The sequence below is a fragment of the Urtica dioica genome, chromosome 6, assembly GCF_054948205.1.
Source record: "Urtica dioica subsp. dioica isolate 48M chromosome 6, U.dioica_male_clone48M_v1_H2, whole genome shotgun sequence".
Classification (NCBI taxonomy): domain Eukaryota; kingdom Viridiplantae; phylum Streptophyta; class Magnoliopsida; order Rosales; family Urticaceae; genus Urtica; species Urtica dioica.
This window is the reverse complement of record NC_142761.1, coordinates 2,633,692-2,658,734: the sequence shown is the minus strand read 5'-3', so window position 1 is coordinate 2,658,734 and position 25,043 is coordinate 2,633,692. Positions and strand designations below refer to the sequence as shown.

Here is a 25,043-nt window from a genome sequence, read left to right as displayed (position 1 = left end):
CAGAGCAAATCTGATGGAGCACACATGTGTAGACGAGCTTGCTGAACAATGTCGGATTCAAGCCCGAATTGTAGAGAAGCTCATGCTCCGTTTGAAGATCTAATTTCCCGCTAGTTTTATTACTTTCATTTTTGGATTTATTTTTGAACATGGGATGTGTCATTTAATAATCCGAGATTTTCTGGATTGTAGCCTTTATGGCTATTCCAGAAATGATGAATCTTTCTTTCTTTATGTTTTATTACATTATTTATCAACACATGGTTGTGTCTTTAAATATTTCCTTCTATAATTGAATGTCTTGATTGCTTTTATGATATTTGAATATGCATGAATGCTTATGTTCTTATGAAAAAGATATATAATATGAAGGTCACGTTTTTCCGTTCGTATGCTATATAGAAGCACAATAAATAAATATAAATATTTTCTAAGTTATTATCTCAGTTAGAATTTAATTAGCTTTTATTGCTTCATTAAATTCTTATGTTGAATATGTTTTATTGTTTAAGAACTATTTAGAGCTTTAAAGCGTCTAAATAATTATTACCATTATTCGACAATGACTTGTGCGAATAATAAATAAAGGAGACACAACTAAGAGTTAGTGTTGATGATGAATTAAATTAGTGGGAGCTTCCTTAATTGGAACCTAGTCACTAATATTCGTATTGATTGAGTGGGAGCATCCTTGAATGGAACCTAGTCACTCTAGATTTATTGATTGAGTGGGAGCATCCTTAATTGGAACCTAGCCAGTCTAAAATTAAATAATCGAGTAGGAGCATCCTTAGCTGGAACCTAGCTACTCTTATTCATTGACTTAGTGGGAGCATCCATAAATGGAACATAGCCACTAAATAACCAATATTATTGAGAGGGAGTATCCTTAATTGGATTCTAGTCACTACTGTTCAATAAAAGAGTGGGAGCTTTCTTTAATGAAATCTAGCCACTTGTTGTTCAATAAATAGCAACATCCTTCATAGGATTAAACCCATCATTAAAGATGGCATCCTTAACCGGAATGTATATGCTATTATTCAATAATTAAAGTGGAAGAGTAATCAATGATTACCTTGCCACATAAATCAATGAATTGAAAGGAAGGATATTTTTGAATTATCTTGTCGTTAAAATCAATAACCTAGTGGGAGCATCCTAGAATGGATCCTTGTCACTCTCATCAACAATAAACTTTCCTTAAATGGAAAGACATGATCTTGAGATATCATTCTCGATCATACTAACTTGTCTGAAAGTTATTAGCCCATATTTAATAGATCTACCTGTTAAGCTATTAGCTTAAAGGAATAGAGAGATCTATAAAAGGATTAATGAAATGGTTTAAGCTTTATAAGCTATAAGGTAAGGGATTGAGCCCTTAAGGAGAGACATTATCATCAATGATACTCTTCTTTCTGATACCACAAACCACTTCATTAGGGATCTTCAAAATTGAAGATGAACTGTCCTTTGAGGATGAAGTTCCAATAACATAAAGACATGGATCGAAGTAGTTATACTACTAAACCTTTTGAAATATGAAAGGTATATCCTAATTACTTAACAAACTAATCATGATTGTACATGAGTGTTTGTTATAATCAATATTTTGAGAATGATCGATAAGTGTAGCTCCTAAACAAGTGTCATGAATAAAGTCATTACTATTATAGTTCTAGACCTCATAATGACACAAGTAAATTGACTGAGCTAACTGTTTCTAAAATTAAATTTAGAAACGACATGCTCATTCCATTATGTCTCAAACATACTTATTGATATAAGGTATGAGCTCAATGTTGAGGCTATCAACATTGTCTTTAAAAGGACTAATAATTAGACCTTAGACAATGTCGTATTTCCGAGAATAACTACATGTGTTGAAAACACTGTAATTTCTGGAAATAGTGAGATACTTAGTTATTTAAATATAGTAAATCTTTAAAGTCCTGTGTATATGTTGAATATGAACACGACAAACAAGGATGAACTATAAATAACCAAGTAATGGAAATAGGTCAATAAAGTTCTTATTTAAACACGTTCAATAAATCACACTATAGTAAGTGGTGATGAGATCAAACCATGCAATGGTGCAACCTGTTTTGGCACCAAAGGGATGTACACCTTGATAGGAAGACTTGTTATCTTAAGATATAAAGTCTGGTGTATAATCTAAAGGTATGCGAAGTATTAATTTGTTCTAAAGTAAATTTATTTACTGTGAACAAATTGACTTGACCTTAAATGGTAAGTCAAAGATCACTTGCAAAAATGCATGAACTAGAATAATATGAAAATGGGACATATGTCAGATCGACATAAATGATAGAGTATAGATAAAAGTGGGAATCCATATGATGGGAATCTCAATCCTGGGTCAAAGTCTAAACCGTCTATAATAATGGCAAAGAATTAAATTGGCTGAAGGAAACTTATCTTCTCTGGTCAAAGTGGGAGATTGTTGGGAATATTGCCCACTTGAAGATAATGAATAAATGATTACTAAATTCGATAATAAGATTACTTTATTAGCATTATATGATTAGTGGGTAGAGTTCTAAACAATTAGAATCAATAACAACTATCTTCCATAGCCTCCGTATTAAACTGAGTCACGTGTTGGGCACCTGAGTTCGGGCGGTGTGCTAAAACATGGTCGATGACTAATATACGCCTGGAAAACTATATCTAAAGTCATATATGTGGAACACATGGGTGAAGGCTGATCACTATGTGGGAGCATTCTACACTTGTGGTAAGTGTACGACCTGGACAGGTCTTGGTATAGATGTGTCGTTTAAGGACCGTTACGACACACTAACCGAGGCCACTATGATGGTCACAGTGAGACTTGATCTAAATCCTGAAGTGATCATGGACACTGGGTTATGTTACTGAGCTCTTTGACTCATTCGCTAAAAGACTATTCATGCTAATCACAGCTTATGTCTTGGGAGTTTTCTCAGAGCATAATTCGAGTGGGAAGTGATTTACAGATACGGAATCCAGCCTTCCTGAAAGAAGGTTAATGTTCACTCACCTAAGGGTTGATTCCAGAACCGATAGATTGCTAGCACTTTCGAAGTAAGTAACGTTCGAAAGAATCTTTCGCTGGGGAAGCAACAATGCTTAGGGCTGATATGTATCAAGAGAAGTATAACGGAAAAATTGACTTCTCTTGACACGGGTTGAACCTGGAGGATCTTGATCACGAACTGACTATATCAGTGGACACTCGTCACGATGAGTAAATATAACTCTAGTATAAAGGAGAGTTCAGTCTTGGCTTACAAGGTGGAGTATTTGACCAAGATTAAACGAATCGATGGAAAAAGAGAAAGGACTATTTCATCTTTTTCATCGGATTTGTTAAGCTTCTATTACTAGGTCCATAGTCCCCGATTCGGCTCTGATAAAGGCGGATAAGAACTTTCGTATAATAATGTTTATCATTATTAATCTCACTTGCTGTAATTGTGATTGACAGCATTAATTCTGGAAAACGGGTATTCGCGGAATTAAATAAATATTTATGGTAGAATTGTTTATTTATTGTTTGATCAAATAAATAAACAATTATTAATTATTTGTTTATTGTTGGACCAAGTAAATAAATAATTAATTGGGTTTTAAGCAATTGGGCCTTGCACAAAATATGAAAATCGGATTTCGGAATTTTTGACACTAGGGTTTGCGCAAATTCCCCCTTGGCCGTGTGCCTAAAATTCGAATTTTATAATATTGGTATTTACCAATATTTTCTCTTTAGTTGTTTAAATAAAGGAGAGAGAAAAATATAAGATATTGTCCTATATTTTCTCCTTATTTAAAGGAAAGTATTTAGGAGAATATTTAGGAGAATAATATATTCTCCTTTATTATCTCACTAAATAAATTATTCTCTATTTAAATAAAAGAATAATATCTCATAGATATTGATCTGATGGATGAGAGAAAAAGTAGGATTCACTGGTTGAGATCCTATGGCCTAGATTTAATCCACTGGTGTGAACACAATTAAAGGAAATAAAATATTCTGGAAGATTCCATGAATATCTCATTTTACTACTATAAATAGTGGTTCATGAGAAGGCAAAAAGAAGCAATTATTTTGAGAGAAATTTCGTGCATCCTAGTCTTTTTGGCCGTGCACATCTGCCTCTCCCTCCCCTCAGAAATTCGTTTCCATTCTTAGTAAAATAAGAGAGAGATCTCGAAACACCTAGTTTCGTGATCTAGTGAGATAAAGACTGTGTCCACTCATCTTTCTTATTCGTCTCGGAGATTACGTTTTGGAAGACTAAGGTGTCATCCTCGAGTCCTTCATCAAGACGACGCAAGGAGTACGCGATTGGTTTAGGAGCGTTCTGTAGCTGAACCGGAAATCAATGTAAGTACTCGTTTTGTTTTGCTCAAATCGGTTGCTTGATAAATATGCTCTCGTGAATTAAATTAATTAAACATAACTAGATCTTGTTAATTATAATCATAATTTAATTAGCTTATGATCAGCGTAATTAATTATTTTTCCGCATTAATATGGTTATATGGTGGAATCATCTCAAACGAGTCGCATCGGAGCGATCGTTCGTGTCCGATGCGCGCACGATCCACCAACAACAACAACTATTACTCTTCTTGTGGGCACCAATGCCAACAAATTCTACATGGGCTTTTCTTGTATTGTGTTGTACAAATAAAGAAACATCTAGAAACATGTTCTAGATGAAATCTCGTGGTCATCATCAAATAAAGAAAGAGGAAAATTATTTTGTGCATTGATGAATGAAGATACTTGCCAAAAAGGAAAAGGGGAAACAAATTTATAGCACATGACTATTGTTGTACACGTCCAAAAGAGAAAGGGAAACAAATTTCCAGCATTGGTATTATTATGATAAGAATGAAAAACAAATATTGTGCTCATGAATATGTGATATTCATCCATAATAGAAAAGATGTAATTGCATCTTTTGCATTGAATTGATTCAAGGCAATTCTTTCTCCTATAAATACCACACCACATTCACAATGTTGAAACAAGTTTTTGGTGTGCCTCTCTCTCTCTCTCTCTCTCTCTCTCTCTCTCTCTCTTGTTTTGGCACCTAGGTCCTCATTAGACCTAGCGTTTTGTATTATTTCCTTGGCTCTAAGACTAGTTCTTAGGTCACTGTGTTTAATAGTGCACACACACTAAATCATTTCCAAACTCGAAGACTCTAGTGGTAGACACTATCGTGGTTGCTCGGATTCAAGAAGACACGAATGAGACAAGCTAAGTGGGGAGACGAGCGATTCAACCAATCCACAAGCTGCTCAACGCTCAAGCTTCAAGCGATGTTGATACTGAGTGAAAACTCATTATAGTTTTATTTTAGATTACATGTTCATGCACTTTGTCTAGGTAGTAAAATCGTTTTACATGTTTTAAAGAATATTTTTTATTTTCCGCCGCTTATAAGAAGCGATAAATTATTCTTAATCCTAGATCTATTCCAACAAATGGTATCAGAGCTATGGTCAAAGTTTAAGCATGTGCATGTACTTTAAACTATGAGTATGAAAATTGTTTTCTTAATTTTACTCGGGTAATGAATTTGCTATAATTGTTTTTGTAATTTTTTTTTTAATTTATTGCTCGGGACTTTAGATTAAAATGCATGTTTATTTTCTACATTATTGGGATGCTATTAAAACACAATAGAATCAGTTATAAACGTTTTTAATTTTTGCATAATTTCGTGAGATATCGGCGATATTTTGAACCTTGAGTCCAACCTAGAGATTATGACCAAAAATATTAATTATAAAATGTTAATTAGAATTAAACAATAATTTGACTGGATCAGCTAGATTTTGAGTTTTAACGAGAGTGTTTGGGAGGGATAAAGAAAGCATATTTTCTTTCGATTCTCCTTAACCTTGAATCGAGTGCATTGCATTGGTTTAAATACATAATTCATAAGCCCGAACAACTATACACATTGCTAACAAAATTCTTAACTTATTCGGAAAACGTGCCAAGAAAAGTGTCACGTTATGCTTGGCGTGTGTGGCTAACTCCTCTGCTGAGCCGGCTGACGCTTTAGCTGACGTGGCAGAGGGTGTTCATATTACTCATTTACCCCGCCTTAAATTGAGTGAAGGTTCACCGATATTCAGTTTGGTTTTTAGCTTCAAAGATCAGCGCGCACGGAGAGTCCAATATCCACAATATGGCGGTGCTTTCTCTCAGCTCGGCCATTCTGAGCTTGCATTGTGGACGTGGATAAGGAGATGATGCCTTGTTTTGCAAGGAAAAGAGCAAATGATCGATACTCGCCACCACAATCGCACTTAAATGTTTTGATCTTAGACTTCAGTGATTTTTCAACAAACTTCTTGAATTTTTTGAACCGTCAAGTGCCTCAGACTTCAATTTGAGTGCACTACTACAAAAAAGACTTTAAGTAGCGACGCTTGGAATTAAAAGCGACAAGTCGCTTCTAAATAGAAGCGACATTTGTCAATTAGAAGCGACTAGTCGCTTCTAAACTATTCCACGGAAATACAAATATTTTGCCTTGAAAAAATCATACTCTTAAGATTAGAAGTGACAAGTCGCTTCTAAATTTTTTCCGCCAATTAGAAGCTAGATGTCGCTTTTAATCTCTCAAAATTTTAATTTTTTTGTTTTCTCCCAAAAAAATTTCATATGTTTAACAAAAACGATGACGTTCTAAAGTCACTTTTAAATATTACCCGCGAAATGGCGGGAACGATTTAGAAGCGACAAGCCACTTCAAATGTCGCTTCTAAACCCTTCCAGCCATTTCGCGAGAGCCATTTTTGGTGCCAAATTTTTTGTTTTAGAAGCGACTCTACAGGCAACATGTTTCTTCTAATTTTTAGAAGCAAATGACATTTAGAAGCGACTTCAAAAGATCTTTTTTTTTAGTAGTGGTGGATGGATACACATAAACCTCGTGTAGTCGTGAAAGAAGTGCATATAGTCATGACATTTCTATCCATATAATCATGCGGAAAATAAATAACTACAGTACGAGAGCTAATTAAATATATGATTATAGTAAGGAGCAATCAACCAAGCAATTAAATAGCAGAAAATGGATATCTCAATAACTTACGGGTTAGGCATTTTGCTACTGATCGGATTCCGCATTCGAGTCTTCAAGATCCAATTCTGAGCTCCGATTTTCGATCTTTAAGCTTTAAGCTCTAGTCTTGATTCTTCGAGCTTTCTAAATCAGGATATCCTTCTTTTACTTTGACAACACGATAGGATTCTTCAACGTTCGGATCTCCAAATATGACATAGTAATCTTCCAAGTCATATCATTCGGAAGAATAAGAATAAAGTGTGGGCACACTCGTTATCTCACTGCGATTCTTCGTCCTAGAAATAACAAGATAGGGACTCGGCCCAATGTAAAGAAGTTGGGCCCAAGCCCACGAATTTATAATAACAGGTCCAGAAAAAGCACCGACCCGAAGAAAGATTTAACATCAGTTCGAGATAATTGTTCCCCAAAGACTCGCAGGTGTCATGCCAGTCGTCGAAGTCCACAAAGAAGTAAATACGAGAGAGTGAAAGACATAAATTTTATGTTTATACTTATGTGACTTTTTTTATAGATGAATATATATATATATATATATATATATATATATATATATTATTTTAATAATGTAATGTACTTAAGAATCAATTTTATTTATTAATATTAGATAAGAATAAAAAAATTGATACTTATCTATCCGTTCAAAAATTAATATATATTAATCAAAGTTAGACATATTGAACTTAATTACAAAAGGAAAAAAAAAAAAAGAAAAAGGAATTTTAATGGCCGAACCTCATAAATTATTATTAAATATATAAAGAAGATGATGACCCCTAAAACTCATATTATTGTTCATCCTACAATAATATATATATATATATATATATATATATATATATATAATATATATATTTAATCAGAAAGGAAAAAAAAATTAGACCCCTAAACACAAATATTATTCATTCGTACCGATTTTTTTTAATCAGAAAAAAAAGTGTCTTCACAAAAATTTTAATTCATTTTTTCTGAATATGTCTCCAAATATATTTTATATTTTTTTCTAAATTAAAATATATTAATTATTTGGAGAAATGGTGGCAATAATACTAAATGTTTGGTCAAAATACTATTTATATACTCAAAGTTTTTTTCTTTGACAAAAATACTACATGTTACATTATAGTGGGTCCGTTACTACTCGGACCGTTAAGTTCAAACAAGAATTTTAACGGTAAAATATTTACGTGTAACTAAATTTGAAACTTTGAGTATTTTTACTCAAGAAATAAAAGAATGAGTATATAAGTAGTGTTAACACGAGGTCTTCTAAGAAGATAAAGTAAGGTAAGTGAGAGAAAATCCATTTTCTCTCCGTACAAATGCTCTTTTAGAGTGTTAGGAGTTTTTTTTCTTTTTGTCTTCACTGCAAGTCTGACCTGTTTGCTGGGGTTTTTGAGTTCATTTATTTCAAGTTTCTTATAGCATTTACTATCGCAGTGCTCAGGTTAGTATAAAGGGAAACAGTTTGAGTGTTGGTGAGAGAACTCCTTTTCGGCAGTTCTGAGAGAGGAAACACTAGCGAGAGAACATGGATTCACAGGAAGATCAAGAGGATGAGGTAGTTCAAACCACGTCTTTCTTGGCAAAAAAAACTTGTGATTACTGGGAAACTTGACGGGGATGGGGAAAGGTCAGAAGCTTCTTTTCTGGGAGGAAAGATTATTTCTATGGTGCCTTTTGGAGCTCGTCGAGTGAAGGACATCTTTAATGGTGTATGGAAATGCAAAAAGCCGTGGACTGTTAGAGAGATCAAGCCGGGCCTTTTTCAGTTCAAATTCGACGACAGAGACGACATGGTGCGTGTCTTGGGAGGTTGACCTTGGACCTTGAAGGGGTTTCAGCTCATTCTAAACCAGTGGCCGGCTCATTTCAATGTGGAAGAACTTGAATTTTCCTCGTCGCCTTTTTGGGTTAGACTATGCGGACTCCCTTATGGGTTCCACAACATTGCGAGTGCCAGAGAACTCGCAGCGATGAGATGAGGGTTGACAATAACGTGGTCAAACCTGTTTTCGCTGAATTTTTCCTAGACAGGGATGGTTGACTTCCACTCTGGATTCAGTGCAAATTTGAGAATCTGGGAAGAATATGCTTCAAATGTGGCTGACTGGAACATTCGTCGGAATCGTACCGACGCAAGGAATCGGTGAAAGTTGTAGTGAGCCACTCACCGGAGGTTGACATGTTTGGGCCCTGGATCCACGGCGAGTCCAGTTCCAAGTCCTGCTTCGACGGTCTTGAGAGCTTTGTCGGTCGCGTCAAATTTTTGAAGCGGTTGCCTGGTTGAAGGCCCCTAAAAATGACGGTGCCATTCCGGTGCCAGTAGCCAATCGATGGCTGAGGTCTCTAGAAATATGCGCGGATGAGAGAGAGTCGCTCATCCCAACGGTCCAATCGACCCACCCCCTGTCTACTCTGAACATCATGGGAGCTGGTGAAAAACTGAAGTTCGCCGCTTTACCTAGTGGGAGTAAGGGGTTTTCTGAGCCGCGAGTATGTCATGGGCTTGGTTTCAACAGGATGGACTCGAAAAGAGGCGAAGGAATTATGGATGGTATTAATAAGGTGAGAGAAGTCAGGGTTGAGATCAAATCTCAGAAAGTCTTGGCCGTGATTCCTAGAGAGAAAAAGAAAGAGAGGTACTATGTCAGAAAAAAAAAAAAAAGAATGATGATATAAAAAAGAAGGATTTAGAGATTGGGCCTGAGAGTGGAAAAGCCCAATCCTACCCTAAAGCAATTGGGAATGGGCTGGGACCGATTTTTTATTCTCTGGAATGCGATGGGCCAATTAATGAGGAAAATGATGTAGCTTTACTGATGTCTCAAGAGGATCTCGAATTGCTGGACAGTTTAGCCAGCCCGCTCCAGGACAATGGGTCTGCATCTAAGAGGAAAAAATTTATGGCGGGAGATTGGAAGAACCACAGTGAAGGAAATAATAAGAGGAGACTGGAGAAGTCTGCTCGAGAAAGGGAAGTAGAGAATGTTCTAGAGGATTTCTCAGCTTTGGCTTCGAAGTTCAAATTGGCTTTCGAACCGGGCAGCAACACGGGAAGGATACCGGCCTCTAAGGAAGGGAAGTCTAAGAACAGAACCGGGAAAAATGAGGAGGGCTGCTCCAACTCGAAGGATACGAAGAAAAATCCTAGGAAATTCAGGAAATGAGGGAACTACATTGCTACTAGCTTCAAGGCCGAGGAGGCACCCTTCCACCGATTTCCTAGTGTTCCGAGAGCTAGAGCTTGAACGGGACATCCTCAAAATTCAAGGTATCGAAGAACAACATTGGCGGCAAAAGTCTAGGGAGCTATGGCTCAAACATGGGGACGTTAATTCCCGTTTTTTCCACATGTCTACGATGGTGAGAAGGAAAAGGAATTTAATTGGTCGGATAACGAAGGAGGATGGCGAAGTCATTGAATCCCGGGCCCTCATCGGGAAGTATGTGGAAGACAAATTCGAAAGCCTTATCAAATCCATCGACCCGGTCTTTTCGGTGGATCTTGAAGGCCTGGTTCTGCCCATTCTCAATGCCCAGGAGAATGAGTTGCTTGTGAGCGTGTCTTTCGGCATCGAGATCAAGGACACCGTGTGGGAGATGCATGACCTCAAAGCGTCGGGCCCGGACGGTCTCCAAGGAGTCTTTTACAAAACATATTGGGATATTGTGGGAGTCTCGCTTACGGAGCTCATAAAGGAGTTCTTTCACTCTAAAAGACTCGACCTGGCCCTCACTTATGCTCACGTCGTGCTCATCCCGAAGAAAGGTGATTATGATTCCTTTGATAATTTGAGACGTATTAGTCTTTGTGACTTTTGTTTCAAGGTTATCACGAGGATCATCACCCAAAGACTCCGGGCTTTGTCCCCGGCCGGTGGATCGCCGAAAAAACCATTTTGGCCCAGGAAATTGTGGACAAAATGAAGAGGAAGAGAGGCATGACTGGGATTATGGCCATTAAAATCGACATGAGCAAAGCTTACGATAGAACGGAATGGTCGTTTCTCATTCAAGCTCTCCGATGCTATGGCTTCTCGGATCATTTCGTGGGGCTCGTGGAACAATGTGTGTGCACGACGTCTAGCTCGATTCTCCTTAATGGAGCTCCGCTTAAGAGACTCCACGCGGCCTTAGACAAGGAGACCCGCTATCTCCGTATCTTTTCATTCTTGCCTCCGAGGTTCTTAGTCGGCTTTTATTGAGGGAGGAAAACGAGGGCTCGATCCACGAGATTGCCATTGGGAGGGGAGTTCCTAGCCTTTCTCACTTGATGTTCGCAGATGACACCATTATTTTTTGCCGGGCCAAGGAGTCCGAAGTCGAGGCGGTGTGGGAGGTGTCTCGATAAATATAAAAAAATGGTCGGGTCAAGTGGTGAACATTAGCAAGTCCGGGGCCTTTTTCTCCAAGAATTGCACCGAGGAGATCAAATCTAATCTCTTGGAGAAGCTTCACATGAACGAGTGCGGGTCCGACCTTCACTACCTTGGTAATCCTCTCTTCCTTGGTAAAAATAGAGCTAAAACCTTTGAATTTATTAAAGATAAAATTCAAGGACGCTTGGAGGGTTGGATGGCCAAGAGCATCTCCAAAGTGGGCCGTTCCACACTCGTTAAAACCGTGATTCAAAACATCCCTATGTATGCTATGTTTACCTTTCTGCTGCCTAAGACCTTTTGCCTCTCTCTGGATAAACTATCTCGGTCTTTTTGGTGGCGGGGGAGCAACGGGGTAGGCAAGTATTTGGCCCTCATCGCGTGGGATAAAATCTGCCAACCCATTAAGCATGGGGGGGCTTGGGATTCGCATATTCTACGACAGTAACACGGCTCTTATAGCGAAAATGGGATGACATTTAGCGGCCAAGACTAACCTCTATTGGGTGGACTTGTTGAATAAGAAATACTGCGAGCATCATAACTTCTTTGACACCCCGGAGAGACGGAGTAACTCTTCAGCGTGGAAGGATATCTTGGCGACCCGAGCTCTTATACTCAATCATTCTAGATATTCTGTGGGAGGCGGGTATGGGGTTAATTAGGGTCTTCAGCGACCGGTGGTGTGCGACAAATCTGGTCTTGCATACGTTGAGGCTGGGTGGTTCGTCTTCGTTGATGGTTTGCTATCTCTTCATTCCTGGCAGCCGAGAGTGGGACCCCGACAGGATTCTTGAGGTATGCGACGCTGCTACCTTGGGAAATATCCTTCAGACGAGACCACTTCGCTATCCCCAAAACGACACCCTGTTATGGACTGGAACGGAGAATGGCATTTTCTCAGTCAAGTCAGCTGCGAGGATCCTGGGCAGCAGTGGCTTCGACCCCGAGGATGATATTTAAAACAGAATCTGGAAATGCAAAGTGCACTACATGTCTAAATTTCCCATGTGGAGGCTTGCGAGGAATGGTTTTCCTCTGACGACGGTTCTGACTGGGAGAGGTCTGGGAGGTGATTCCTTGTGCCGACTCTGCGGTCTTGACGAGGAAACGGTGGGACACTTGTTCCTCCACTGTCAGTTTTTGGCAAGATTGTGGTTCTGAGTGGCGCACGGGAGACGTTGGAGTGTTAATCTTCTTCATCATGGGCGATCGGTGATGGAGGCCATTCTTGACGCCAACGACGACTGGAACAAGAACTCCGGCTCCACCGATGAGTTCCTAACCAGGCTAGTTCCATCGTGGACGAATTTTGGTTCTCTAGGAATCATAAATGGGCTAACGGTATTGAGTTCGCGTTCAATGAAACGATTATCAGAATTTTGGCGAAGAGTAACAAGTTGCTCACCTATGAAGCAGGGATGCCAGGGAGCACTGTCGGAGTCAAAGAGAAACCTCGGGATGGGTGGTTCCCGCCGAAGCCTGGCGTTATCAAGTTGAATTCAGATGCCGCTTTCAAGAACGGCCTCGCCGTGGTGAGCGTGGTTGCCCGGGACAACAACGGCGCGGTTCTTTGGGTGGGGACAGACAGCTCCCATGCCTCCTCGGCGGCTGAGGCGGAACTGTTCGGCATTCTGATGGCTAGCACCATAGCTAGAGCTCAGCATCACACGAAAGTTACCTTCGAAGGCGACAATCAAGGCGTGATGAGAAGTTTGAAGTCGGCTAACAGTTCCCTTCACTGGAGTACGTTTAGTTTATTTCACACTATTTTAGATTCCATGTTATGTTTTGATTCCATTGATTTCATTTGGATTCCGAGGAGCTCGAATGTCGCAGCCCATACTCTTTGTTAATGGGCGGCTCAATCCCGAGTTTCCGGATTCTTGGTCTTTAGGGTACTCCCGTCCCTTGTGCGGGAGAAGTGTGGTGGGTACCACAGTTTTAATGAGATGTTTTAGGGTTCTTTTTCCTTGCCGTCACACCTTTAGGGGGAGGTAAGGTTTTTTCATAACCCTTTTCCCCTTAAAAAAACATGAGGTCTTCTAATAAATAAAGGGAAACTTGATAAACCAAACATTTTGTAACACTACATTTGAAAATAAAGCCTTGTTTTGGTACTCTTAGGAAAACCAAGCATTTTTACTTATGAAAAGTCAGAAATATCCTTAAGTAAACCTCTCTCATCTTATCCTTACCTTCCTTCTTCTTCAGTAACACTTAAATGAGTTCAATAAAATCAAAACAAAAACGCGGAGCAAAACCCAAAACACCGAGAACGGAAGAAACCCACGCGAAAGCTCAGCGCCCAAGCCAGCCACTTCATCGCGAGTCAGTCCAGCCCTCCTCGTCGTTACACAGAGCGCCCAAGCAGGAATGACGAAGCAAGAACGGACGATGCCCACGCCCTAATTCCTTTAAACTCAAATTTGTTGGGCCTTCTATGTAGTTAACCACTTGAGAGAAGAAAAATGGGTAAGTTTCGATCCCTAATTCGATGATATTTTGTAAGAGAATTGTTTGATTTGCTGAAAAATGGAGTTTGGGTTCGTCATTTTATTTGGGATCTAGGAAAAAGTTCGAATTTGTTGTCTGTAATTTTGAACTTTATAGCTGTTATTTCGATTGCATTTTGAACTTTTTAACTTGTACATATTTGACTTCTAATGTATACTTTTTAACTTCTTAACATGTCCAAACGTTAATATATGTTGTTTATTTGATGGTACTTGGGTGAACAAAGGTACAATATGGGAATATACTAATGAATCGTGATTCGAACTGCGTGCACTTGCGAAAGACATATCTCGGACGGAGCTATTAATCGCTATGTATGAAGCTTTTTGTGTCGATGAGTCGTTATACGATTTGAAACTTGAAGCTGCGTATGTTTGGGTTGGAAGACCAATGCCTCCTCTCATTTTGGCATCGGACGCTAGTGTGACGACATTTATTTTAGAGAATTCTGGTTACTCGAAGCTGAGGATTTCGTTGTGTGTAACCCCCGTGAAAAGAAACATTGTTGATGCAGCTCTCAGTACAAGTCCAAGCAGGGCAGTTTCACCAACCCCAAATTATCAGGTAGCATGCTTAGGTACTAGCGTCGAGGTGAATGATTTTCAGGCGCCATGTGATGAAGAGGGTAATGATGAGGAAGATAAGGATGGTGATGATGTGGAAGATGAGGATGCTGTGTACCCTTGTGGTCCTGAACACGAGTGGAATGCTCCAGAAGACTTGTTGAATATGGAGGTCAAGGTACCTGTTGCGAAAAACCCTGCAGGTCGCCCGAAGAAGAAGAGCAATGGAGGAAAGCGCAAGATCAAACATTTGCCGTCTCAAGGTGAAGTAATTGTTGTTCAGCGCAAATGTAATATTTATGGAGGTCGAGGGCATAATAGGAAGTCGTGTACTTTTCGTGAGTAGTATTGGATTTTATGTCTTGGATTTCAGATATTTCCGTTATTTAACGTAATGGATTTCAGACTTTTCAATTATTTTATGTCGTGGATTTTAGACATTTCAGAAATTTTATGTAATGGATTTCATACTTTCCAGTTATTTATGTGTTGGATTTCAGACTTTTCAGTTATTTATGTCGTGGATTTCAGACATTTCAGTTCTTTTATGTAATGGATTTCAGACTTTTCAGTTATTTTATGTCTTTGATTTCAAAACTTCCAGTTATTTATGTGTTGGATTTCAGACATTTCAGGTATTTTATGTAATGAATTTCAGACTTTTCAGTTATTTTATGTCGTGGATTTCAGACATTTCAGAAATTTTATGTAATGGATTTCATTAAACTACCAAAACTACCAAAAGTAATTATCATTAAACATTACAAACTCAATTTTCATCCAAAAAACTAGTCTCCAAAAACAGTACAAACTTTTTCATTGTTTTCATCCAATTTTCATCACCCATTTTTCATTGTTTTCAGTTTGGCTGTGTTCAACGGAGTGTATTCATCATACTTTATGGGCCGCTTGCTCCTTCTCTTCGAAACTACACAATCCAACATAAAATAATTAAAAAGCACAAACAACTTTGAAATTGAGAATATAAACCATTAAATATAGGCAAACGGTGTGTCCTTCAACCTAGCGAGTAATCCGAACACATTAAACCGTGTGTTGGTTTCCTTTAAGTACGTGATCACCGTACTCCTTACAGATAGGAACTAACAATTCATATTTTGGTGGCTACAAAAAAATGATAAGTTGTCATAAAACAGTGAGAAAAGTTAGAAATAAAGAATCAATCAAAGGTAAAAACTTCGAATTTTGACACAAATATTGCTTAAAGTAGGTGCAAAATATCCAAACTGCATACATATCCTCACAAATCTTTCCAAAACAAATCAATGATAAATCTTAGAAACCCCTTCAAATAATACCATAAAGTACCCTAAACGGTATAAACTTCATGGCCAAAAAATCCGAAATGTCTAAGAAAAACATACCCAAAATTTCATACAAAAAATACCCAAAATTTCATATCAAAACAATCTTAATCACCGAAAATTCATAGAAAACTTCAAACCCTCAGACCCAAAATCTTCGAAACAAAACCTAAAATCACAGAGAAAATAATTCATACTCTAAACAACCCTAAGAACTCCATACTCGAATATTTTGAGATAATGTCGTATAAATAATTATGAAACCATTTAAATTTAACAAACCCTAAAACAAACTCACTATTTTTGTTTATAGGATGGATGTAGTGAGGGTAGCAGCGACGTGAACAAGAAGAGGAATGAGCGAAATGGCGGCGGCGACGAGGAGGACTAGTTTGTGTCAGCGCTCTGGTTCGGGCTTCGTCGGTTCGTGCTTCGTCCTTTCTCGCTTGGCGTGGGTTTGGGATCCCGTTTTGCTCCGTGTTTTTGTTTTGATTTTATTGAGCTCATTTAAGTGTTACTGAAGAAGAAGGAAGGTAAGGATAAGAGAAGAGAGGTTTAATTCAAGGTATTTCTGACTTTTCGTAAGTAAAAATGTTTGGGTTTTCTAAAAGTATCCAAACATGGCTTTATTTTCAAATGTAATGTTACAAAGCTTGGTTTATCAAGTTTCCCTAAATAAATAAACCCTGTTTCAAACACGCCTAAGTTTCGATATTAACAAAGCCAAACATTCAAAGTCTCAATCTCAACAAATCTCAACAAACGACGTAAAACCCAATAAATACAACAACATAATATTCAACTATAATTAAATATAAAATATTATAATTCATTACACACACATACTGTATTGCTCTCTCCGCGATATATATCACACTCTTCGTGTTCTCCGAATTCTCATTTTCTCTAAAATTCAGAGACTTTCATAAAAGCTCTGGTTTTGGTTTCTCTAATTCGATCTCAGATCTTCGCTTCGTATCGCAATAATGACTTCGGTTACTGCATCGTCGTGCTATCTCGCCACCACCTTCAAGCCCTGCCTCGTAATGAAATCGATTACCATTTCTATATATTGATATTCTCTCTCACGCTTTTTCTTTCGATTTCGTTTCGTTTGTGATTTAGGTTTATATATCGTCTGTTCGTTTTGTCGAATCGCGAGCTGTTTCTGATCTTATTGTTTTTTATTTTAATCTTCTCTTCCAAAGCTCCTAACTATTGCCTAGTGAAAAATGTGGTCAATTATATCTGCTAGATTTTGTTTATATGAACGTTGATCATTGTCGTTTCTTATTATCTATTGGATCAATGTTTCATTCATACGTGAATATACCTTTCTGATTTCAAGCTTTTTTTTTCTTTTGCATGCAATTCAACGTTCCAATTCCAATCTCTGTAACATAAGCTTGTTGATTTGTAATTTTAGACGGAGACTTGGATTCAACTAGTCTTTTTTACCCCTGTGGAAGAATGTTTCAATTCAAATCTTTGAACATGATTTAACACTCTCTTTCCAGACACTTCCACTATGTAATGCACAAAATACACACACACACGCAAATAATATATATATATATATATATATATATATATATAAATAATAAAGGTTTGATCAATTATTTTTGGTGAATATTTTTTGGCAGGTACCTGGAAGCAGGAACACAGGGGTGAAATTGGTTTCGTTTTCGCTCAACGCAGTCCGATTCCCGTCCATGAGGCCACAGCCTAGGCGACTCACAGTTTCCTGCGCTGTAAGTATATCGATGATGATGATGATGATCTAATCGAGTACTGTATATTGTTTTGTTTCGAACTGATAATTTGCGTGAGAACTACAACGCTTTGTTGCTTTCCCAGTTTGAAAGCATGATTAGTAAGTGTTGTTAGATGCTGAATTCACTGGTTTCGGGGTCTTACTTTTGGTGTCTTAGTTTGTTAAAATGATATCGGATTAGGATCGGGAATTCGTTGAGTTCCCGTGTGAACCCGTCGATAAGATGATACGTTGGAATTCGATTTCATTCACGAATACTGCTTTACTGATTCTATTTTTAAATTATATTTTGAAAGCATGATTAGTAAGTATTAGCTGCTGAATAATTACTGGTTCCCGGGCTTACTCTAGATGGCTTGATTTGTTGAAATAATATTGGATTTGGATCAGGAATTCATTGCTTTCCTGTACGAGCGTATTGATAAAATAATTCGCGGGAATTCGATTTCGTGAACGGATCCTGCGTTACAAAGTTTTTTTTCTTTGTAATTCCATTTTGAAAGCATGTTTAGTAACCATTAGATGCTGAACTACTTATTGTCTTGGTTTGTTGGAATGATATCGGATTAGGATTGGGAATTCGTTGCTTTCCCGTGCGAAGGTGTTGATTATATGATTAGCGGGATTTTGATTTCGTATACGCATACTGCGTTTCTGAGTTTTTATTCCATTTTGAAGCATGATTCGTAAGAATTATATGCTGAATTACTCGTTCCAATGTCTTACTTTTGGTGTCTTGGTTTGTCGGAATGATATCGGATTAAGATTGCAAGCTCATTGCTTTTCCGTGTGAGCGTATTGATAAGATAATTCGCGGGAGTTTGATTACGAATACTGCGTTATACTGAATGTTTATTTATTTATAATATAATCGTGGTTACAGGCCAAACCAGAGACCGTGGAATTAGTGTCTTCCATAGTGAGGAAGCAGTTGGCTCTGCCCGCAGACACTAAAGTCACCGGAGACTCTCAGTTTGCTTCTCTCGGCGCCGATTCCCTCGATACGGTACATAATCACAAACCCGAATCTCAGAATTCGTCTTCTTTCCCGTGTTTCGCTTATCAATTACGCTGTTAACTCTGTTTTGTCTTTTTTGGAATGTTGACATTTTTCGTGTATTGTAGATCATATGTATGTAGAGACCAAGTTTTAGACTTTTTGTTAATAAGTTTTTTTTTTTTTTTTTTTGGGTATTAAGGTTGAGATTGTGATGGGACTTGAAGAAGCGTTTGGGATCAGCGTTGAAGAAGATAGTGCTCAGTCTATTTCAACCGTTCAAGATGCTGCGGATCTCATCGAGAAGCTGGTCGAGCAAAAGTGCGAGTGACTAAAAGCTTTCAGCCACGGAGAAGCCGATTTCTTTTCGATCTCTTGTTTTCTCATCTTTTGAGGAACTCTATGGTGAATGGCTTTTTATGTTTTATTGAATGCTTTTTGTTTTCTTTTTGGTTTCCTTCTTTGTTAAGAGGGTATTTTTATTTTTTCTTCGTCTTCTTCTTCTACCATTTCATACATTTTGTTTAAAACTATGAAAAGTGAAAGTTACAAGAAATCGCAATCACATTGTTGTGTCTTTTCATTCTCTGCCAAAAATTTCTTCTCATTAAAATAAAATAATAAAAAAAAAAAACTTTCAAGCTAACCTTAAACTAAATGTGTAAAAAAAGGTAAACTAAATGTGTAAAACAAGTAATCAAATATTGACAACTAATATGACAGGCTAAAAAAGTTTAAATATTATATTTGTTATTCAAAGATTCAAACATATTCGGTATAGCTAGTCTAGAATTTCGGACATAGTTGATAGTTCAACACAAAAGAACTAAAATTGTTAATAATAAAAAATAAAAAAATTAATTTACCAAGAACAAGTGATCATCTGCCAATAATGACTATAAGAATATCCAAAACATCCTTCTCTTCCGCACAAGATACCTTGTAGGTCAAGCTTCATAAGCAAGTTTTGAAATTCAAAGAAAATAGGGCCGTTAAACACTACTTATGCAAGAGATCACGGGTTTGCATTAATATATCTAAATCCTTGATGGGTAAAAAAAACAGTTGTACTAAAAAGTCCAAAGTGAAAAAGGAAAAGAACAGAAAAAGTGCCTCAGAACCTTTCAACTACATTATTATTACATGTATTATTATGGATAGCTCTGTTTAAAATTGACTAGTGTTTGTGCTATGAAATGTGAAAATAAAATAAATATATAATAAAAAAAAAGCATCCAAGGGCAAAAGCTGATAGAAAAAAAGGTTGGTGATAGGTGAAAGTGCATGGTTGGTGTAAGTAACCAAAGAGGCCCATTGTTGAAACAGACTAAATAGATCACCTAAATGATCAATATTTGATTAAATTTAAAATAAAATATAAAGTTTGATTGATTTCCCTTCATGCGAGTAATGTGGTCCAAATTCATGATCATGAAGTTATCTCCATTGTGATCCACATATGTGCCTAAAAGCCATGTGACATGTAAATATATTTTACGAAACCAATAGAATTAAAGCGAGAGATGATTACTCAGTGATAAGCAACACAAAAATTTCTCTCTTAAAAAAAATCAGTATCGAGGAAAAGACGTTTTTTTATTTCTTTTTGCCCAAAAATCAATTTTATGCTTTTAGAAAATAGACCTTGAAAACTAAAGTGAAAAGAACAATTACTACTTTTACTTTATTTATACAGTCATCTTTGTAGTACAAACTCTTTTTTTTTTTTTTTTTTTTTTTTTGCAGTTTCAAGGACATACATTAACATTATTGCTCTAACAAGAAAAATCACAGCACAGACCATATGAATGAAGAAAAATAATGCAAAATGAACATATCACACATACAAAATTCATTGATCTCACAAAAACCATCCAAAGAACAATATAATAGGCTCATTTATTTTTTCTTCCGGAAAATAAATTTTATACATTGAAAAGAACAAATTACTACCTGCACTTTATTTATACACTCATCTTTGTAGTACAAAACATTTTTCTGTTTGCAGCTTCAAGAAATACATTAACATTATTGCTCGAACAAGAAAAACTACTACACATACGATAGAGTATAGACCATGAATGAAGAATTATAATTCTAAAATGAACAAATCACAACACACACACAGAGAAAATCATTGCTTTTGGAAATAGACCTTGAAAACTACATTGAAAAGAACGATTACTACTTGCACTTTATTTATACACTCATCTTTGTAGTACAAAACATTTTTCTGTTTGCAGCTTCAAGAAATACATTAACATTATTGCTCGAACAAGAAAAACTACAACAAATACTATAGACCATGAATCAAGAATAATAATTGCTAAAATGAACAAATCACACACACACAAAAACAAAAACCATTGCTTTTTAAAAAAAAAAAAAAATAGACACTGAAAACTATATTGCAAAGAACAATAACTACTTTCACTTCATTTATACACTCATTTTATTTTTTGCAGCTTCAAGACATACATTCACCATTATTGCTCTAACAATAAAAACAAAAAAAAAACTACACATACTAGTATAGACTATAGACCATGAATGAAGAATAACAATGCTAAAAATGAACAAATCACACACACACAAAAACAAAAACCATTGCTTTTTTTAAAAAAAATAGACATTGAAAACTATATTGAAAAGAACAATAACTACTTTCACTTCATTTATACACTCATTTTATTATTTTGCAGCTTCAAGACATACATTCACATTATTGCTCTAACAATAAAAACAAAACTACACATACTTGTATAGACCATGAATGAAGAATAACAATGCTAAAAATGAAAAAAAAATCACACAAAACAAAACAAAAATTCATTGATCTCACAAAACCATCCAAAGAACATGTCCCGCCAAGAGATGGCGAGAGAGAAGGCGTCGAAGCGCGGCGGTGGTGGGCCCCGCGGCGGAAGTGGGCGGCGGCATGGGAGCGAGAGCGGAGAAGGCGGTCCCGGCGGCGGTGATGGTGTCGGGGTTTGGCGGGCTCGGGTTGGAGGGAATGGTGGAGACGGAGGACGTGGTCGGGGTCGGGACGACTCCGCCTTGGGAGGGCAAGAGTGGTGTGATGTCAGGGGTGAGTTGTTGGAATGAGTTCTTATTGGGATTGGAATTGGAATTGGATGAAGAGTGGTGAGGGAGAGAGTAAGAAGTGAGTATGAGTAGTGGTACTAAATGGAACCAAAAAGAGGCCATTTATTATATTACAATTATGAAAGGGAAGGGAAGGGCTTTGCCAATATGGCTTAGTGGAGAGTGTGTGTGTGTGTGAGTGTGTTGAGAGTTTGATTTTCAAGAAAGGAAAATAGATTGAGGAATTGAGGGAGATGGGTTTTTTTTTTTTTTTTTTTGTGTGTGTGTGAAAGTTATGGCTTTTTAAAAGTTTATTTGTTTATATAATATGAGTAGGGGCTCTGAGTGGGGTTGAGACTTGAGAGCCATATGTCATGTTGGAAATGGATTATGGTGAGAAAAATACAAAATGGCTTTTTTTTTTTTTTTTTGTGGGAGAGGGCAAAGATTGGTAGTTTGTTTAATTTTTTTATTTTTTTTAATGTTTATTTTACTATTCGTTTGGTGTTATATTATAATTCATGTATGCAAGTGATCGGGTTGTTTCCTCTTTTGTTCTTCTTGGCATGTGGATCTTGGCTTATTATTCAATGGGAAATGGATGTCGTAGGAGAAATTACATATATATATATATATATATATATATATATATATATATATATATATATATATATAATATATATACATATATATATCTTTATATTCTTTTTGGTGTAAACCACTTAAGTAATGGTTTAAGGTCTCAAATTTTGTGAAAAAAAAATAACCAAAGAAAGGCCTTAAATTTTAGTAAAAAAAGTCTCAATTTTTTGAAAAAATAAGCTATTATACTTAATTTCTTTTTAATATATGTTTAAAAATCCTAAATTTTTTATTTTTGTCTAAGGCCACATATTAATTTGGGCCGGCCCCGATTACTTATATATATCTTTATATTTATCACTAATGTCTAGATTTAAAAAAAAAATCACCATATTTATAAATAAAAAAGAGAAAATATCAACAATATTTTCGGCGTTTAAAAACTTGAATATCAAGAAAAGGCATAACCAAAGGTTCTAAATTATTTTTTTAAATGGATTATTCTTAAACTATGGGGAAATGGCCACAACTAGTAGTGAGTTGGAAAGTTTGGACCAAAATGTTGTGGTACATGTTTTTGGACAATTATACTACCAATCTGATGAGAGATAAATCTTTGTTACCCTCTTTGCCCTTTAATTTTTAATTTTGTTCATTTTAATCCAAAACTTGCTCATAAAGCCAAAAAAGCTCTCACCTCTCACAGCTCTCTCTCTCTCTCTCTCTCCTCTGTTTTTCTCTCTCGTTCATTTTGACATACAAAAAAAGCTTACCTTTTTATGTTGGTCGTCCTCGCTCACCACCGACGAGCTCGAGCGCGTGAGCACATGAGGATGAACCTTGTTGAGATTCAGCACATGGCTTTGTTTCTAAATCACGACGCTGTTCATGGCGGCGATCCGGCGTTGATCCGGCGACCGATCTCGAACCAAGAGCTTCAGCGATTTCAACCAATCGGAGAATCCTTCTCGAGTCTGTGTCGTTCTGGGTTTGTTGGTGCCATTACCCGCCGTCTCTGTGTTGTTTGTTGCTGGGTTTGTTTGTGTGTTGTTCTTCATGTTTTTGGACATTTGAGTTTTTTTCGCGTTCTTGAATTGTAGATATACATGTCTACAATCTCTGAAATTGTAGACTGTCCCCGTCATACGTCGTTATTGTAATTGTAGATATACATGTCTACAATTCTTGTAATTGTAGACATATAGGTCTACACCTTCAGCTGTTGTAGACTTATTAGTCTACAACTGTTGAAAGTGTAGACCTATATGTCTACAATTACAAGAATTGTAGACATGTATATCTACAATTGGTGTAATTGTAGATATACATATATACAAATAGTCTCATTGTAGATATTATAAGTCTACAGTTACTACAACTCTAGACGTCGATATCTACAATTGTTGTTAACTGTAGACTTATAAGTCTACAATTTATGATAGTTTTTATTACAATTATACATATCAATCTAAAGTTATTCTGATTTTTGAATTTTCTTATTCAGGTATGAGAGTGAACATATTTTTTGTATAAATGAGAGACAAGCCTCCGACATACAGATCACGTGTCGTCGGTAGACCGAAGAAGAGACGGATACATTCTCAAGGGGAAGAGCCTATTCTTAGGAAGTGTTCGCGATGTGGAGAAGTTGGTCACAATCGGACTACATGCAACAGTCCAGTTCCTTTGTCCGAGAGGAATGGATGAATTATTATAGTTGTATGTGTTTTTGGAACTAATGTCAGTTATTATAGTTTAATGACTAATTATATGTCTTTTTGAAACTTGGAGTGTATTTCAATAATGGATGAATGACTAATTATATGTTACAATTTCAGTAATTTATGTCTTTTTTACGTCTTTAATTCCTAAATATAAATGACAATAGTTGAAATCTCATACGTCCCATACAAAAATATAACTAACAGAAACCCGAGCCCGAACGAAATATCAAATCTCGATTAAAATATCAACTCCCAAATCCATTTTCCAAATCAATCATCAAATCAAACTGAGCGATTCATCAACTAAAACACAAAGAACTCCCGAGGCTCAGATTTTCTATCACAAGACACTAAACAACAACATCAACAACAACACATTTCATAATTCCCAGCCAAAAGAACCACACGGCCAAAACGTAAAACACGGCCAAAAACAAGCAAACCAAGCTCACGGCCAACCTTAGCTCACGGCCAAAAACACACAAGCAAACCAAGCTCACGGCCAAGACCCAATCCAAAACAACACTCGTCCAAAACCAAGAACAGACCCATAACCGAAGAATCATCACCGAAGGCAATTCAAATCTTCAACTAAAATCATCAAAACACGTTCACAACCAAAACCCCCAAATCAAAACCTAACCCTAATCAACATGTATTCCAATCTGAAGAAATCTCATCACCTCTCTATGTTCCTGAAATCCAGCCTCCTCTACAAGCTCTCTCTCCCTCCCGGCGTTTCTCCTAGCTCGCGGCGGCGCACACTTCACGGCGGTCAAGCGCTCGAGGAGACTCGGTGGTCGCGCGCCTGGGCTCGTTCCTTGGCAGCGATCCACGCGAGAGAGCTAAGCAAGGAGAAGATGATCGGAGTGGTCGAGGTGCGCGTCCAAGCTGGGCCTCGGCGGCAGCAGCGTTCTCCCTTCTCTCGGCCGGCGCGCGCGGTGGAGGATCGGTGGCTGTGAGTC

At 37.1% G+C, this 25,043-nt stretch overlaps 2 protein-coding genes across 2 annotated transcripts; one reads left to right on the top strand and one right to left on the bottom strand.

Moving 5' to 3' along the window:
• The first annotated feature begins 16,748 nt into the window (after positions 1 to 16,748).
• On the top strand, positions 16,749 to 19,267 carry LOC149392884 (acyl carrier protein 1, chloroplastic-like). Its single transcript, XM_089617149.1, has 4 exons — positions 16,749 to 16,960; positions 17,561 to 17,668; positions 18,575 to 18,697; positions 18,891 to 19,267. The coding sequence occupies exons 1-4, from the start codon at positions 16,904 to 16,906 to the stop codon at positions 19,017 to 19,019; spliced, it is 417 nt and encodes a 138-aa protein (XP_089473275.1). The 5' UTR covers positions 16,749 to 16,903; the 3' UTR covers positions 19,020 to 19,267.
• Positions 19,268 to 21,290: 2,023 nt separating this feature from the next.
• Positions 21,291 to 21,991, bottom strand: LOC149392883 (uncharacterized; the record flags this gene model as incomplete). The annotated part of the gene is given in 1 exon segment (XM_089617080.1): positions 21,291 to 21,991. A coding segment is annotated over 1 exon segment (465 nt), but the record flags the coding sequence as incomplete, so codon positions are not given.
• Between the last annotated feature and the right edge of the window lie 3,052 nt (positions 21,992 to 25,043).

What these genes read in the sequence shown, in the direction of transcription:
- LOC149392884 (XM_089617149.1), top strand. Translation starts at nt 16,904, where the DNA reads ATGACTTCGGTTACTGCATCGTCGTGCTATCTCGCCACCACCTTCAAG. An exon ending in CCACCTTCAAGCCCTGCCTC is followed by an intron (nt 16,961 to 17,560) that starts GTAATGAAATCG and finishes ATTTTTTGGCAG; the next exon opens with GTACCTGGAAGCAGGAACAC. An exon ending in GACTCACAGTTTCCTGCGCT is followed by an intron (nt 17,669 to 18,574) that starts GTAAGTATATCG and finishes TCGTGGTTACAG; the next exon opens with GCCAAACCAGAGACCGTGGA.